We start from the raw sequence: 16,957 nt of genomic DNA, 5'->3' as shown, positions 1-16,957 counted from the left end.
CTTCCTGCTAAAGGGACGGCTTCGGGCTTTTTCTTGGCCTTTCTCATCAGTCTGTCAAACACAGGCCGGGCCATCCTCCCCAGAAATTGTGATTTGCACCGCTCAAAGTTAATTGAAGCATCCACCTTGAACAGTTTCGATGAAAAAACTTTAGAACAGGAACCCAATGAAATATGTACGTTCTGCTGCAATTAATCCCTATCTTTTGACTCGTTGGAGTCTTGACTTCACGTGTGCGACCCCGCAGCATATCCACTAATAATATACTTATGTCGATATGTACTTCCTGTTAACTTCCCCTCTTATGAACTCCCATACTTAAACCATTTATACTCATGACTTTAAGCTTGTCAATATAATACGTTTTTTATGGTGATAGCATCACACACAATCGTACATATTCGCTTTTATTGGTGGAGGGATTGAGCTGAGCCATGAGGTCATGTTGCAGCTGTACAAAACTCTGGTGTGGCCACATTTCCAGTATCGCGTACAATTCTGGTCACCGCATTATAGGAACGATTTGGAAACATTGGAAAAGGTGCAGAGGAGTTTACCAGGATGGTGCCTGGTATGGAAGGAAAGTCTTATGAGGAAAGGATGGCGGTTGTTCTTGTTAGAATAAGGTTGAGAGGTGACTTAATAGAGACATACAAGATGATCAGAGGATTAGTTAGGGTGGACAGTGAGTGTATTTTTTCTTCATGGTGATGGCTAGCACAAGGGGACATAGCTTTGAATTGAGGGGTGATAGATATAAGACAGATGTCAGAGCTAGGTTCTTTACTCATTCTTAATAATGTGGAATACCCTACCAACTTTAAGGGAATTTAAACGCTCATTAGGTAAACATATGGATGATAATGGAATAGTATAGTTAGATGGGCTTCAGATTAGTTTCATAGTCCGAACATTACTGCGCAGTACAGGCTATGTTTAATTAGCAGTAACCATGTACCTACAGTGCCATAGATAGTCATAGGAATTGAGAATCTAAAAATTAAGGACAACGATTTTGTCTCAAATTATGTCCACTTCCTGAGCACGACTGATTCAGAAATACACAGTGTTTGAATGCATCAGAAAGACTGCAGAAAATATTTGAGAATGTTTCTGGAATGAGAAACGCCAGTTCTGTAGATTGGAGAAGTAGGACTTTCTCCTTGAAGAGAAAGTTGAGAGAAGGTGGTCTCCCTCCTATAGGATATTGTGAAGCTTGAAAGGATTCAAAAAAGATTTACAAGGATATTGCCAGGATTATAAGATTTGAGCTATAGAGAGGGGCTGGGGCTGTTTTCGCTGGAGTGTTGGAGGCTGAGGGATGGTGTGTAGAGGTTTATAAAATCATGAGGGGCACAGATCGGCTAAATAGACAAGGTATTTTCCCTGCGTTGCGTGAGTCCAGAATTAGAGGGCATAGGTTTAGGGTGAGAGGGGAAAGATTCAAAAGGGACCCAAGGGGCAACTTTTTCATGCCAAGGGTGGTATATGTATGATATGAGCTGCCAGCATTAGTGGTAGAGGCTGGTACAATTGCAAGAGTTAAAAGGCAAAGGACTAATTAATTTAGGATGTCTCATCAGCATGGACGAGTTGGATCAAAGTATCTGATTCTGTACTATATGACTATGTGATAGAGGTATTTGAAATTATGACAGACCTTGTCAGAGTAAATACAGAGGAAAACCTTACAGATAGGATGGTTAAGGATCGGTGAGGCAGATGCAATCGTGGCATTCAAAAGGGAATTAGATCACGAACTGAAAAACAAAACAAAAATGTACAGCTATAGGGAAAGGACTGCAATTAGGTAGCTTGCTTCTGTAGATCCGTCACTTCCGCCACCTCCAAACGGACCCCACCACCAAGGATATATTTCCCTCCCCTCCTCTATCAGCTTTCCGTAGAGACCACTCCCTCCGCGACTCCCTTGTCAGATCCATACCCCCCACCAACCCAACCTCCACTCCCGGCACCTTCCCTTGCAACCGCAGGAGGTGCAACACTTGCGCCCACACCTCCCCCCTCACTTCTCTCCAAGGCCCCAAAGGAAACTTCCATATCCGCCACAGATTCACCTGCACCTCCACCCACATTATCTACTGCATCCGCTGCAGCCGGTGTGGCCTCCTCTATATTGGCGAGACAGGCTGCCTACTTGCGGAGCGATTCAGAGAGCACCTCTGGGCCACCCAGACGAACCAACCCAATCACCCTGTAGCACAGCATTTCAACTCCCCCTCCCACTCCACCGAGGATATGCAGGTCATTGGACTCATCCACCGCCAAACCACAACAACGCGACGGTCGGAGGAGGAGCGTCTTATCTTCCGACTGGGAACCCTCCAACCACAGGGGATGAACTTGGACTTCACCAGTTTCTTCATCCCCCCTCCCCCCACCTTGTCTCAGCCGAATCCCTCCAGCCCGGCACCGCCTTCCTGACCTGCAGTCTTCTTCTTGACCTCTCCGCCTCCATCCTACTCCGACCTATCACCTTCACCTTGACCTCTTTCCACCTATCACATTTCCAACGCCCCTCCTCCAAGTCCCTCCTCCCTACCTTTTATCTTCTCCTGCTGAACACTCTCTGCTCATTCCTGAAGAAGGGCATGTGCCCGAAACGTCGAATCTTCTGTTCCCTAGATGCTGCCTGACCTGCTGTGCTGTTCCAGCAATAAAGTTTCGGCTTTGATCTCCAGCGTCTGCAGACCTCACTTTCTCCTGCTTCTGTAGATAGACATCATAGTTTTAAAGAAACTGAATTACCTAATGTGCTGTAACTATGCTTTTGATCATAAGCCAAAGGAGCAAAATTAAGCCATTCAGCCTGCTGTCCAACGCAGGGAAAATACCTTGTCTATTTAGCCGATCTGTGCCCCTCATGATTTTATAAACCTCTACACACCATCCCTCAGCCTCCAACACTCCAGCGAAAACAGCCCCAGCCCCTCTCTATAGCTCAAATCTTCTAATCCTGGCAATATCCTTGTAAATCATTTTTGAACCCTTTCAAGCTTCACAATATCCTATAGGAGGGAGACCACCTTCTCTCAACTTCCTCTTCAAGGAGAAAGTCCTACTTCTCCAATCTACAGAACTAGCGTTTCTCATTCCAGAAACATTCTCAAATATTTTCTGCAGTCTTTCTAATGCATTCGATCATGGCTGATATGTTTCTCAACCCAATTCTCCTCCCTTCTCCTTGTAAGCTTTGATCCCCTTTACTAATCAACAACTTAGGTCTTAAACACATACAATGATTAGGCCTCCTTCTGTGGCAGTGGTTTCCACAGGTACACCACCTTTTGAAGAAATGCATCCTCATCTCAATTTTAAAGAAACACCCCTTCACTCTGAGGCTGTGCCCTTAGTCCTCGTCTCTCCTACTAGTGAAAATATACTCACCTCCATTCCAATCAGGCTTCTCAGTATCCTTCTAAACTCCATAGTGTTTAGATCCAGAGTCCTCAGCTGTTCTTCAAATGATGAGCCTTCCATATAAATCTTCTCTGGGCTCCTCTACGGCCAGCACATTCTCAGATAGGAGGTCCAAAACTGCTCTCAATATTCCAAATATCATCTGGCCAGAGCCTTATACAGCCCCAGCAGTACCATCCCTGCTCTTGTATTCCAGCCCTCTCAAAATGAATAGTAACTACATTTACCTTAACTGCCAACTGAACCTGCATGTCAACCTTTAGAAGGCCCTACTCAGGATTGGTTTGCTTATGAAAAGCAAGTGAAACAGCAACAAATCAGACCTGAAGAGGTAAGATTGAGAATATAGAAACCAAAAAACAAGAAAAGGTAATTATAAGCTGATAATAAAACATTAGAACTTATAAAACAAATAATTTTCAATAAAATGTAGGATAAACTGCCAATAAAAAGTGAACCAATTGATTCACTTAAATGTTTTTCAAGAACTTCATCACCCCATCTCAGTAGCTAAACTGTTAATACCCAAAGCAAAACCATATATAATTCACAATCAAATTAATTTTACTCACCTTTTATTACCTGTTCTTAAGCTTTCATTTATTGGCCTGGGTCTCTGAGAAGCCTAGGTTTGAACAGATTAATCCACCGGGAGGTATTAGGTAATTTTTCAACTGTTTGTGTGTGTGAGAGTATGCGAGAGTGTGCGAGAGTGTGCGAGAGTCTCCCTAACAAACAGGAGATTGATGTTTCTAAGTTTTTTTTTCAGCTGATTTTCACATTTCTCTATTAACCCTTTTTCATTCAGTTTTGAACAGTTCAAGTTTCTCTCTCAATGAGACATTCATTCATAGGCTTAGATTTTAATTCAGACCACCTAACCTGAACAGTGATTCGGTTAAGACAGGAGAAACAGAGTTAGGATAAGAGGACAAGCAAAGCTGTGGAGTTCATAATGTTGATCAAATCTCTCTTTACAATGATGAAATGCATAAAAACAAACATGTAATATGCAATCATTACTTACACTTGTGCTCAAGAATTTAATCAGAAAAGCTAATGAAGTGTTGGCCTTATACTTTTGAGTTGGAATACAAAATAGAGAATTATGATCACTTGTACACAGAGCCTTTGCCATAACCTGTCGGGATTACTGCAAGCAGTGTGACACGCCTTAGGAAAGCTATACTGACCTTGGGATTGAGTGGAGAGAGAGAGTCATGTTCAATGCACATTATTCAGAACACAATTTAATCCTTTAAGGTCAGTTGATGCAAATGTTATTATCTCCCTTTCAACTCCAAAGACTATTTTAAAATTCCATATTTGTTTGTTTATGTTTTATTTTAAATTTCCCCAGCTGAGTGTGGAATTTGAGTGTCACTGTATCACTAACTCAATAACAATGCCATACTGCTACACTACTTTCATACGTGAGAATATAAGGGTTGATTTTTATGCTTAGAATCTAGTCACACATAAAATTGCAGTTCAATCCGAAGTTATTCCCTCATTTGCCTTATCACAAAGGTAAGTACTGATGACGGACCATATATAACCTTGAACTGTTGTGCACCACCACTCCACTTCTGAATTTTACAGATGTAAAAATTCATTTGAAGAATTGCTGTTTGACGTCAATCTTTAAGAATGAATATGTATTCAGTTTCCAGCAATCATGCTAGTACTTCTGATCAATGTTTTATATTCCATATACTCATTCACCTATTTTCCAAGACTGAAGATTGAATTTTATTTTTCATCAGAACTTAATTTTTGATACATAAAGTTTATATAGTGCCTGTATTACTGCTAGGACTTAAGAATTCGAAACACAAGTGTAATCGGATTTGGTTTCAGAAGGGCCTCTGATGTTTGAGGATTTAAGAATTTACCCTATGAAAAAGAATTGAAGGGAAAGTGCAAGTCAGAAGTAGGTTTATGGCATCTTTGCCCAACTTCTTCAAAATTGTGGCTTCTCATTGTTAAATACACTGTATTGGCAGAATACAGCATTGTTTACGTTGTTGACTACTGGGACTGACGATGGATTTATTTTGTTTGTCAGTTCTATACCCACCTAGCACCTCAACCATCTGAACATCTCCAAGTCAATCTTGACATTGACTTCCTTAAATTCTATTCCAAATACCTTGATGCACGGCAAACAACATGATTTACTGGTTTCCATTTTCTAAACGGGTTCAAACCATTTCAGTTATTCAAATATCAAAATTAAAATTTTGTCCAAGTCCATCTATGGTTGCTAATTTCATGACATTTATGTAAATTACAACAAAAGGAAACCCTGCTGTGTATCAAACAGCACATCTCCCGGAGTGACATAACGCCCCAATGAGTAATTTACTGTTTTCTTGCCAACAGCCAGATCTTCAAGTTTCCAAGTTTATCTAGCAGATCAAATACCTCAAAGTTTGTGCAGATATTTTTGGTGAAATGTTATTACACCAAAAATAAATAAGTTCAAACAATACACAATTAGGGATTAATACAAGTATTACTTCTATCCAAATTATTGTAGTGATCATTTCTCAATTTACTTAAAATTAGAACTGAGCTCTGCTATATGGCCATTCTGTAACAACGTTTTGAAAAGGCATACAAAGCAGAGCTCTTCTGTCCCGAAGCTTTTCTGTCCAAAATGAAACACTTTCATCTCAAAACCAAGATGCATCACAATTAGCTTCACTACACGTTCCAAAATGGTCTAATCTTTGGTAAACCATTACATTGCCGTTTACCAGCTTTGAAAATCCATGTTTGGTGTCACATTTTGGAGTAACAATTTGTATTTATATAGGCCCTGTAATATCAATGAAAAGTCCTAAAGCACTTCACAGGAACATTATAAAGCAAAATTTTACAAAGCCACACAAAGTTAGTTAAGCCAAAAACTTGAAGTTAAAAGAAGTAGGGAGCCGATGAAGTTTAAGGAACAAATTCCAGAAATTAGGGCCCTAACAAGCAGTAGTCATGGTCAACAAAATTGGAGCATTTCAAATCAGGGAATCTTAGGTGGTCAGAATTAGAGGAATGCATAAATCTCCAGTTGTAGGGGTGGATAAAATTATTGAGGGGGTCATAGTCATTGAGAACTTGCAAACAAGCATGTGGATTGAGCATTGCTTTGTTGGGTACTAGTATAGATCAGTGAGCACAACGATGATCAATGAATGAAACTTAGGGATTGAGGCAGCAAGTTTTGATTACTTTAAATTTGAGGCGCTGGCCAGGTGTGTGGTTATAGGTAAGCTTAGAAGGGCAGCAACATAGGATTTGGTTAGCACTGCCAAGGACTTGGGTTTGATTCCAGCCTTGGGTGACTGTCTGTGGAAAGCTTGCACATTCTGCCCATCTGTGTGGGTTCCCACTGGCTATTCCAGTTTCTTCCCACAGTCCAAAGTAGTGCAGGTTAGGTGGATTAGCCATGGTAACTGCAGGGTTAGGGGCTGGGTAGGATGCTGTTCAGAGTCACCTTGATGGGCTGAATGGCCTCTTTCTGCACTGTAGTGATTCTAAATGATACATGCATGAATGAAGTTCTCTCAACATGCTTGTTTTTGTCTCACTTGATGGAAGTTTTTTTGATAGTTGTTTTGTCTTGACTCTTTCCCTCCATTTGTTTCTTAAATACCAGCACCAAAATTACAAAAGCACATGAACTAAGGTATGTGAAAAGGATCAAGAAATCTCTAGATTACTTGGAAGCTACCCCATATGCTCATGTCAGTCTTTGAGAATTAATGTATTCCTTTTTCAGCAATCATGCTAGTACTTCTAACATTTTATATTCCATTTACTCAGTCCCTGCACGTCAGGTTAAAGGCTGTGTGTAATTCCATATACTAAGGTGCAAAATAATTACAAACTAAAGTATTTTAAAATTCCTTTTTAAACAAGGAATAGTAATATCCATTGGAAAGGAACCACCTCAACATGAGTTTTACTTTAAAAGTAAAGTCAAGTCATATTTATTTTTAGTATTACGTGATTCAACGTGCTGTTATGAGCTCAGCAGGTACAAACAGGACACTCATTGAATCGCATGTTTTAATTAATATGATGCATTGTAGAATTTAGCTTTTCTGTATAGAGAAATAAATTTGTACTTCTGTAATGCATTTCCCCTTTCTGAACATGTGAAGACCATAAATAAAAGTCAAACATTGTGGTGGTAAATTCAATTCCAGGTAATGTATGCAATTCACAATTTTTGGTTACATTTAAAGTTCTCTAACTTTATTTTAAAAAAGTTATCTACAATCTGTTGTGCTCAGAAATTCACTTTCAAAAAACCTGGAACCAAGACAAAAAGCATATATTCATAGTGATTTATATAAAAAAAACTTAAACAAACGTTTCTGCTTTTATACTTTATGGTGTAATATCTAACAGTTTTCTTTACAATTGCACCAAAGTCAACAGAAATATTTAAAGGCAAGAAGTGAGGGAAGGGCTGTGGTCCTTCAATATTCAATTTTGGAAAAGGGAACTTCTATGAAAAATACAAGCGCTTACCATCCCCAAAACAAAAAATTAAAGTTAGTAATTTAGTTCCAATCATATTCACGAAAACCATCAAAGTGATCATAACAACCACCCCCAAGTTTACTCAGACTGGGGCCACGTTCTGGTGGCTGGCCATGATTGTAATCACGCGTAAAAATAGTATATGGGGCGGAGCTCTGTGGTTCTAATTCTCTTCTGCTTGAAAAGGAATAAGGTTTTCTTTCAAACTCATCCCTGAAGCGATCTTGAGGTGTTGGTAGTCTTGTAGAATAAGGTGCATATCTACTATGCAGGCGGGAATTTTCTTCTGAACTACGTATTGCTCGATGCTCACTGTAATGGTTGAACCTGGATTTAAAAGTTTTTTAAAAATTCAGTGAAATGCAAACAAGATAATTGGAGCTTTTCCTGCATCCCACATCCATTTGGATTAATAGGGTTCTAATATTAGGCTCTACCCATAATAGGAATACAACATGGTCCCAATATTTCCCAATTCAGAGTCATTAACTGTAGCCATGATGCAGAGATGCCGGTGTTGGACTGGGGTGGACAAAGTCAAAAGGCCTCCGAAGGCTCGAAATTTTAAATAAATCTGTTGGACGATAATCTAGTGTCGTTTGACCTTTGACAATTTAGCTGATGGCAGTAGACTGGGAGAGAGGATGACCCCGAATGAGGCCTCTGTTACCACTATAAGTTAGTCACGGACAATTCAGAAAAGGGACATATTAAGTCAGGGAGAAAGTCAAATATGACAGTACTCTAACAAGACAATTGAACCCCTGACCTCATTGTAAACAATGCTCATTCAAACATTTTAAACAATATTTGGCTAGATTCATTTACACTTCAAAGTTTAATTAACCACCTGGAACGTCCATCGTAATCCTCTGGAGCAAAGTCATCGAAACGGGAAAGTGGTCTGTGTTCGCCATAGAGAAGTGAAGGTGGAGGTGGAGGAAGTGGAGGAGGAAGAGGTCGAGGCCTAAACAAAAATCATTTTTAAAATTAAAGCAAGGCTTTTAGTAACCATGATAGAAGTGTTAAAACAACCCATTCTTTCATAAAGATTTACAGTAAGTAAAATGACTAAATGTAAAGTTCAATGTATGCCATCATAACAGGCACAACTACATTCTTTGTAATAATTAGTCCATGTTTGTTTGTGAAAAGCTTAGAATTTTAGAAAAAAATTCTGAAAATGTTTAATAGCTTGCATTCAAGATATGACTTGCCCTGTAAATCATTATGTCTAAATAATAAATAAAAACTTGATGTTACTTGAGAATCCAAGCAGTAGACTTGAAGAAATATAGATCCGATTGACATATCTGATTGAACCCTCTAGCGCATCACAAAATTATGATTTGGAGGAGCCAGTGTTGGACTGGGTGGACAAAGTTAAAAATCACACAACTCCAAATTATAGTCCAACAGGTTTATTTGGAGGCGGCAGCTTTCGAAGCGTTGCTTCACAAGCACCTGATGAAAGTGCTTCGAAAGCTAGTGCCTCCAAATAAACATGTTGGACTATAACCTAGTGTTGTGATTTTTAACTTCATCACAAAATTAGTGCATTATGGAAGCATGGCAGAGATTGATTACTTCAATTTCCAGAGAACTTTCATGAAGATGGCCCTCAGATCATTATGAAGAGAATTTGTATCATGGGTTTGGCAGTTACATACTTCTAAGAAGGTATATAACAGTCTTGCAGGCAAGGCTTCAAGGAAGTAGATCCACTTCAATACTTGTGAAGCCTCATAAGGAATGGCATTGTGACTGCTGCTGTTCATCATCCTCCTAAAATGATTTGAATGAGGCTTTCACAGGTTTGTAGGTAACATATAATCAGAAGAGTCAGGAATTTAGGCTGAACAACAGGCTAAAGAGAAGCTTAGGCAAATTCAAGGAATAAGCCCATGTGTAATAGAGACCATTCAACATGGATAATTACAGGGTCATGCAATTGGGTGAGAAAAATTCAAGGTATAAGGATGAGATGCAGCCGTACCTACACTAAAGTTCACAGAATACAATAGGGAGAATAGAGAAAATACTTCATAAATTGTTGAAGCAATGAAATATGAGCAAAAGGAACGCAGAATTTTATACTGCACTATTAAAACGGGGATGTTTTGGTTTCCTCACTTGTGTTTCTGGAGAAGGTTTAACATACGACTAAACATATCCAGTCATTAAGATTGGCTAAATATGTTGGCTTATTTTCCATTAAAGTTTCAAAGTAATATGGCTGAGATTTAACAAAAAAATGCTGTTCAGATAGGTTAGTTGAATTTGGACAGCAGAGCATGTAGGACAAATTAGCTGATTGGCTGCAAGTCTTTCTTTAGATGCTTATGGTCCCTTGAATCAGATTTCCAAATTAGGCAGCAAGTGGAGGCACTGAATTCTTGAAAAAGGAGTACAAGATCTTGGAAGTAAAAGATACTTCAAGTTTTAGAAGATATTGCGGGACTTGAGCAAGTGAAATTCATGAAGTACTGGATCTACTTTAGCTTGGTTGATTGATCTGGGGGGAAAATGGAGGGATATTACAATTTTTCCTCTAACTTAGCCTTAGGACTTTGTCAACTCTCATAAAACCGAGGCAAGATGGGTGAATGGGTGGTGGTCATAGCTGTGACACTCTGGATGGTTTCTTACATAGTAATAGACAAGTTATTTAAAAATAGAAGAAAATGTTTTTATTTTTTGTAATTTATTAATACCATATTTGAATTAAAAGGTATGTGTAATTTAGATTTTCAAAAAAAAAATTGGACTGTTCATCACTTGCTTAATTTAAAGGAGAACGAAGACAAAAGTAAGGCAAAGGAATGGCAAGTAAGTAATTATAAACACAAAGAGAAGACAACCACGATGGAACTCTCACCTGTAGATGTGTTCTGATCCAATGAGGACAGAAGCAGATGTTTCAACACTGGTCTATAGTGACTCTCAGTATTTCCAGACCCTATGAAGTCTCATAGCATCAGATCAAAATGAGGCAAGAATAGCTTCTGCTAATAACCACTTGGTGCCCTTTCTCAGTTGCTGAGTCAGTACTTAAATGTTGAATACTATTTGGAAGTTGTACGGAGTATCCAAAAGGCACAGAATGCACTCTGGATCGAGGCAGATTCCGGGAGGTGGGGGGGTGGTCCTGCCATTACAGATAATAGCTTGGTAGCACAACAATTCATTGAGGCCTGAACATCATTAACTGTCACTGGGGCTGCAACTGAATACACCAACGTGGCAGGGGTGAAATCTACATGGCGTCTTAATCTACCTGCTCCAGATGCATAGATCTATCTATAATAGTATTGGTAGTGTGATGCACAGTCCATGTGGAGACGAAAGACAGACTTGCATTGAAACAGTGCTTTTTATGACCACTGACACTACTGAAGCCCTTTCAAAGGGCACTCCATGTTGGGATGCACACTTAAAGCTCCCCTAAAAAAATGCGATCATATAATATGTTTTAGTGATGTTGATTGAGGGATAAAAGGGTTAGTTCAACAGGAAAAAAAAACTTTCCTGCTCTTCAAAAGCATCCGAGAATTTTTGACTTGGTTTAACACTACATCAAGACAGCATCTTCAAAAGTTGTAACTCCCTCAGTAGTAAAATTAGATATCAAGATTGTTGTACACAAGTTGCTGGAGTGGGACACAAACCCTTACACGTTCTGATGTATAGTAAGAGTACCACAAACTGAGCCATGGGAAAGTTCCATCTGAAGACACCCTTCATTGCGTGTATGGCACTACAATCAAGTTGAATGGGCAGCTTCGAAAAGACTTAGCACTTGGAGTTGAGGGGCTGTGGGTCATCATGAACACAAGCAGACTTGTGATGCACTACAACCTATAATGTTATGGCTTGGCACATCCATTAACTTAACATTATCAAGTCAGATTACCAAACTGAATTCAATGAAAATTGTGAATAAACATGTTCAGTACAGCAGATACAATTAAAATGAGATGCTACAAACAGCACTAAGAGAACTGGGTATCGGATCAAAGCTACACATAACCAGCCATAAAAGGTTATGAACAATTAACTAATTATGAATATTGATCCACAAACATTTTCACCCTCAATGATGGTAAAGCCCACAGAAGTGAAAAATGCAAGATGATGCATTCACAATGATCCTCAACTAAAAATGCCAAGTGGACAATCTCAATTTGCCTGAAGGTCTGATATCGCAGATGCCAACCTGCAGTTAATTTGATTCATTCCACACAACAAGAAATGGCTGAACACACCTTTTATAGCAAATGATTTATGGACCTTGATAACATTCAGGCTGTAATGCCACACAGCTTTGCTCCAGAATTAGCCTCTTGACAAGCTGATTGACTACAGCTACTACACTAGCACATAAAAGTTAAAAAACTGTCAAGACCGAAATCTGGCCAATTATGGCATGCTCTCAATTTTCATCAAAGTGATCAACAGTACTAACAAATGTGACAATTTAAAAGACCATAACGTATTTATCACTGTTCAACTTGCATTTCACCAGGATCAGCTATTTCGACTTCATTCGTAACCCTGGTCCCAAGTATGAACAAAATAATTTAATTCCAGCGATAAGGCAGGAGTAACTGCCTTGGGTAAAGCAACATTCAACTAAGGGTGACACCATGAAGCCTCAGCAAAATGGAAGTCAGTGGTGATTAGGGATAACTTTCAATGGATGGAAATGCAAAGAAAAATGTATTGTGAAAGGCTAATCATTCATCCCTAGATATTGCTGGAAAAATACTCAAATGAAATGTTGGACTCCACCAACTTTAGTTGTTATATTACTGAGCTTTCCTCCATAAGATCAAAAATAGTGATGCCAGGTGATGGTGACAGTTCTAAAAACATTTTAAAAATTCAACATCATGCAGCTTGCTTTCTTAGCAGCCCAATCATGACCTTGACTATTAACACCTTCTAGCAATAGTACAATATGCCAGCAGTACGTACCATGTAGAAAATGCACTGCAGCAACTTACCAAGACATTTTCAATTGCACCTTCCAAACTTAAATTCAACTAGCTAATGCTAAGATAAGGGCAGCAGTTATATAGGAAAACCACTAGCTCCAAGCCACACACTTTCTGGATTTGGATATGTATCATTTCTTTCATTGTCACTGGGTCAAAATCCTGGAGATGATTGTTAACAACATTGTAGTGGTATCGTCATCATAAGTAATGTAGCTGGTGAGCTATTGCTTTGAAACGCATCTTTAAGGGTAATTAGTGATGGAAAATAAATTAGCACTTCCCAATAATGCCCATATCCCAAGAACATTTAAAAGCTTGAAGCTAACAAAAAATGTCTTATCTTTTAGAATGATAGCACTCTTTTACTGATTCATAACTTTACCGAAGTACTGTTTACAAATGACCAATTTCTTTGAAAGGATAACAAGCAATAATGAGACGACTAGCATTAATGCACTTGACAGAACGTTGCCTCAACACAGGCAGAATAGACCAGAGACATAGGATGTTAGATGAAAAGTTGCTGGAGACTCAAGTGGATCACAACCTCCAGTATGGCCTTATTCCAAAAAACAGCATTTACACCACAAAAACAGACCATGTATTTCGATTTGTATCCAGCGTTAAGAAAAGAACGATAAAACTTTTAATATTCCACATTTTAAGGGTCTTGCACAATGGGAGTATATTATTGCAGCTCTATCAAGTTCTGATTTGCTGCAGAATCTCCAATTGTTGGTCAACTGAATAAGGAAGGGAGACTAATAAATTAAACAGTTTAGCAAAGTAGGCCATTAAGCCCATTAAACCTGCCCAACATTCAATTATATTATGACTGATCATAAACCAGAACTCCAGCACCATCTTCATAATCCTTGATGTCATTAGTCTCCAGAAATTTCTATGTTGCACCCCTCAACTAGTGAGCTTCGCAGCTCAATGGGGAGAGAATTCCAAAGATTCACCATCTTCTGAGTGAAGAAGTTTCTCACCCCAACCTTTTATGGCCTATCCCTTATCCTGAGAGTATTTCCCCTCGTTTTAGACTCACCAGCCAGCAGATACATCTTATTTACATCCACCTATCATGCCTGTAAGAATTTTGCAAGTTTTGATGAGGTCACCTCTCATTCTTTTGAACTCTAGAGAATGTAGACACAGTTTCTAAAATCTCTATTAAGAATACCTCACCATCCCAGGATTAATGTAGTAAACCTCTGTTGCTTACTCTCAAAAGTATATCCTTCCACAGGTAAGGGAAGCAAAACTGTACAAAATACTCCAGTTGAGGCCTCACTAAGGCTCTACGTAACTTCAAAAAGACATTTTTACTGCTGTACTTAAATTCCCTTGCAATGACAGCTAAGATACAATTTCGCTTTGTTAATTACTTGCTGCTAAATTTATGACTTTTGTTCAAAGACATCCTGGTCCATTTGGACACTCAATTTCCTAACCTCTAACCCATTTAAGTATCCCATTTTTCTGCAAACATAAATAACTTCACACATTCATATCTTATATTATCTACCATATTCCAGCCCATTCATTTAACATGTCCAAGTTCTCAAAGCCTCCTTGCATTCTCCTCATGACTTATGTTCCTACCCAATTTTGGATCATTAGAAAATGTAGACATATTACATGGCTTTCACACCCAGATCAGTTATATTGATTGTGAAGAGCTGGGGATCTACAACAGACTCTTGTGGCATCCCATCGGTCACAGCTGACATTGATAATTCTCTCAATTTGTTCCCATTGTTTACTATCTACCAACTAATCCTCAATTCTTTAGCATATTATCCCCAGTCCCACGCAATCTAGTTGTAATTATTGACCCCCTCAGAGACCTTAAAGATGCCTCCTGAAAATCCAAATACACACCACCTACTGGTTCTTTTACTTAGACTACAAATAATAACCTCAAAAAAAATTTGAGAGATTTGTCAGACATGATTCCTTTCATAAATCCACATCAACTGTGTCCAATTTTACTATTTCTTTGTAAACGTCTAGTCAGCACACCCTTTATTACAGATTCCAACATCTTCCCTGTTGTCAAACATTGATGTGTAGTTCTGAATTCCCTTTCTTCCTCCCTTCTTAGGTAATGGGACTACATTTGCTAATTTTCAATCCACAGGAACTTTTAGAATGAATGAATTGAACTTTGAAAAATTAAACACCAAAGCCTTCACTTATTCCTCAAGCAATCTCCTTCAGTAGTAAATCATGTCTGGAATGGGAGATTTAATAAACCTTCAACTCAGTTAACTTTTCAAGCAATAACTATTTTAATTTTCATTTTTTTAGTTCCTCAGCTTAACAGGCTGCTTGGTCCCCACATGCTCATGGACATTATCTTCTCTGTGAAGGCAGGCATGAAGTAATTGTTTAATTTCTCTGCCAGTTCCCTCTTCTCCAAGACACAATAGTTTGTCTGCATCTGTTATGGGCCCACATTTATCTTAGCTAATATTCTCTTTTTCATAGTTCTAGAAAAGTTCTTGATAATTTGCATTCATGTTTCCTCTTTTAACTCAATCTTTTGATCCTATTTTCCTAGGTTCTAACTTGCTCCTAATCCTCAGTCTTACATTGGAATCCTTATAACCACTTACTTGGTCTACTTCAATCTCGCAACTTGTTTCCATTAACTATACCTGATTTTCTCTGCCTTTGGGTGCTAGTGCCTTAGAGCAATGTATGTTCATTGGTAGTATTTAGATATTACATGGAAACAATCTGCATCAAATCTTTTCCCAATCTTTCCGAATCAACCGTATCGAACTTGCCCTTCATACCTTTACAATTTTCTCCTTTCTGATTTAAGGCCTTTTTTGAATTACGTTTGAATGCAATATAAGATTACATTAGTTGCTGTAAAAACAAATGAGCCATATACTTTAGGCAAAAAACTATTTGAAAGTTATACATTAGATCTATTTGGTAACGTGCACATTGTATAAAAGGAGGTACAAAAGTGATTGTGTTTTTCCTCAATGTTAAGGTAACTCAAACCTAACTACAAATGGAATTTTCCCAGCATGTAGGAAGGATATATCCATTCAAGAAATTTATGTTCAAGTGGAAAGGTAACTCTCCTGTGTGCATAATTTTTTTTGTCATAATATTGGACACTGATTTGTAACAAGACACACTTAACAGAAGAACTTAAAATTTGACACCTCAGATCAGACTGGTCACATCAAACTAGACTGGACTACAATAAGTTTTACACCAGAAGCCAAAAAGAAGCAGTCAACAAGTAAAGCATTTAACAGTTATTTGTTTGGAATTAAAGTATTGAAAATGCCAATTTTTATTGTTTCCTTTATCAAAGTTCAAAACAAAAACAAGATGGAGACAAAAGGCATGATAACAGAATTAAACTGATCATAAAACCACTTCAGTAAAAATATGCAATTCGTTCTTAATTGATAGATAAAAGCAAATGATCTGTGTAGCTTTGTTTCTGTAGGACTTCTTTTGTACCAAATGAGTGTTAAAAAGTTACAAAAACATATAGATCAGAGAGAATGTGAATTCCATAGACCAGTTGGCAATCTGAAGATGGGAAAAAATATCTTTGAGATTTTGCTAACCAAGGGTTATGATGCAAAGAGACGTATGCAATTAGATCATATCATTTGTGACATCTGATTAGTTGAACAGGCTTTAGAGGCTAAAAAGCCAACTCCTGTTCTTATCATCCCGCTTAGCTTAACAAAGCAAACAGATGTAAGTGCTGAAAGCTGTTACCTGTCATGCCACCTATTATAAGGGGGAGCGTCAAAATCTCTAGCAGAAAGAGGTAGAGATCCATATGATGGTCCACGTCGTGAATCTGGTCTTATTTCACAGGGGAGAGGGGGAAGGGGGGGACAGGGAGGGGGACAGAAAAAAAATGAGAATTATTTGGTTTCTTATTACATCACATGGATAATAGATGCTCACAAGTG

At 38.5% G+C, this 16,957-nt stretch overlaps 1 protein-coding gene across 2 annotated transcripts in view; it reads right to left on the bottom strand.

The window, feature by feature from the left end:
- Positions 1–7,383: 7,383 nt before the first annotated feature.
- Positions 7,384–16,957, bottom strand: part of LOC122561102 (uncharacterized) — a 52,351-nt gene continuing 42,777 nt past the window's right edge. For both annotated transcript variants that reach the window (XM_043712512.2, XM_043712513.2), the window contains 3 exons: positions 16,758–16,847; positions 8,843–8,959; positions 7,384–8,319 (listed from right to left, as the gene is read on the bottom strand). In XM_043712512.2, the coding sequence (XP_043568447.1) occupies positions 8,013–8,319; positions 8,843–8,959; positions 16,758–16,847 (514 nt within the window). In that variant the 3' untranslated portion in view covers positions 7,384–8,012. The remainder of the gene's footprint in view (positions 8,320–8,842; positions 8,960–16,757; positions 16,848–16,957) is intronic.

Source organism: Chiloscyllium plagiosum, unplaced genomic scaffold, assembly GCF_037043375.1.
Source record: "Chiloscyllium plagiosum isolate Xiang-an unplaced genomic scaffold, Cpla_swu_hap1 HiC_scaffold_22, whole genome shotgun sequence".
Classification (NCBI taxonomy): Eukaryota; Metazoa; Chordata; class Chondrichthyes; order Orectolobiformes; family Hemiscylliidae; genus Chiloscyllium; species Chiloscyllium plagiosum.
The sequence above is the reverse complement of the archived record's forward strand: the minus strand, read 5'-3'. Positions and strand labels throughout refer to the sequence as shown.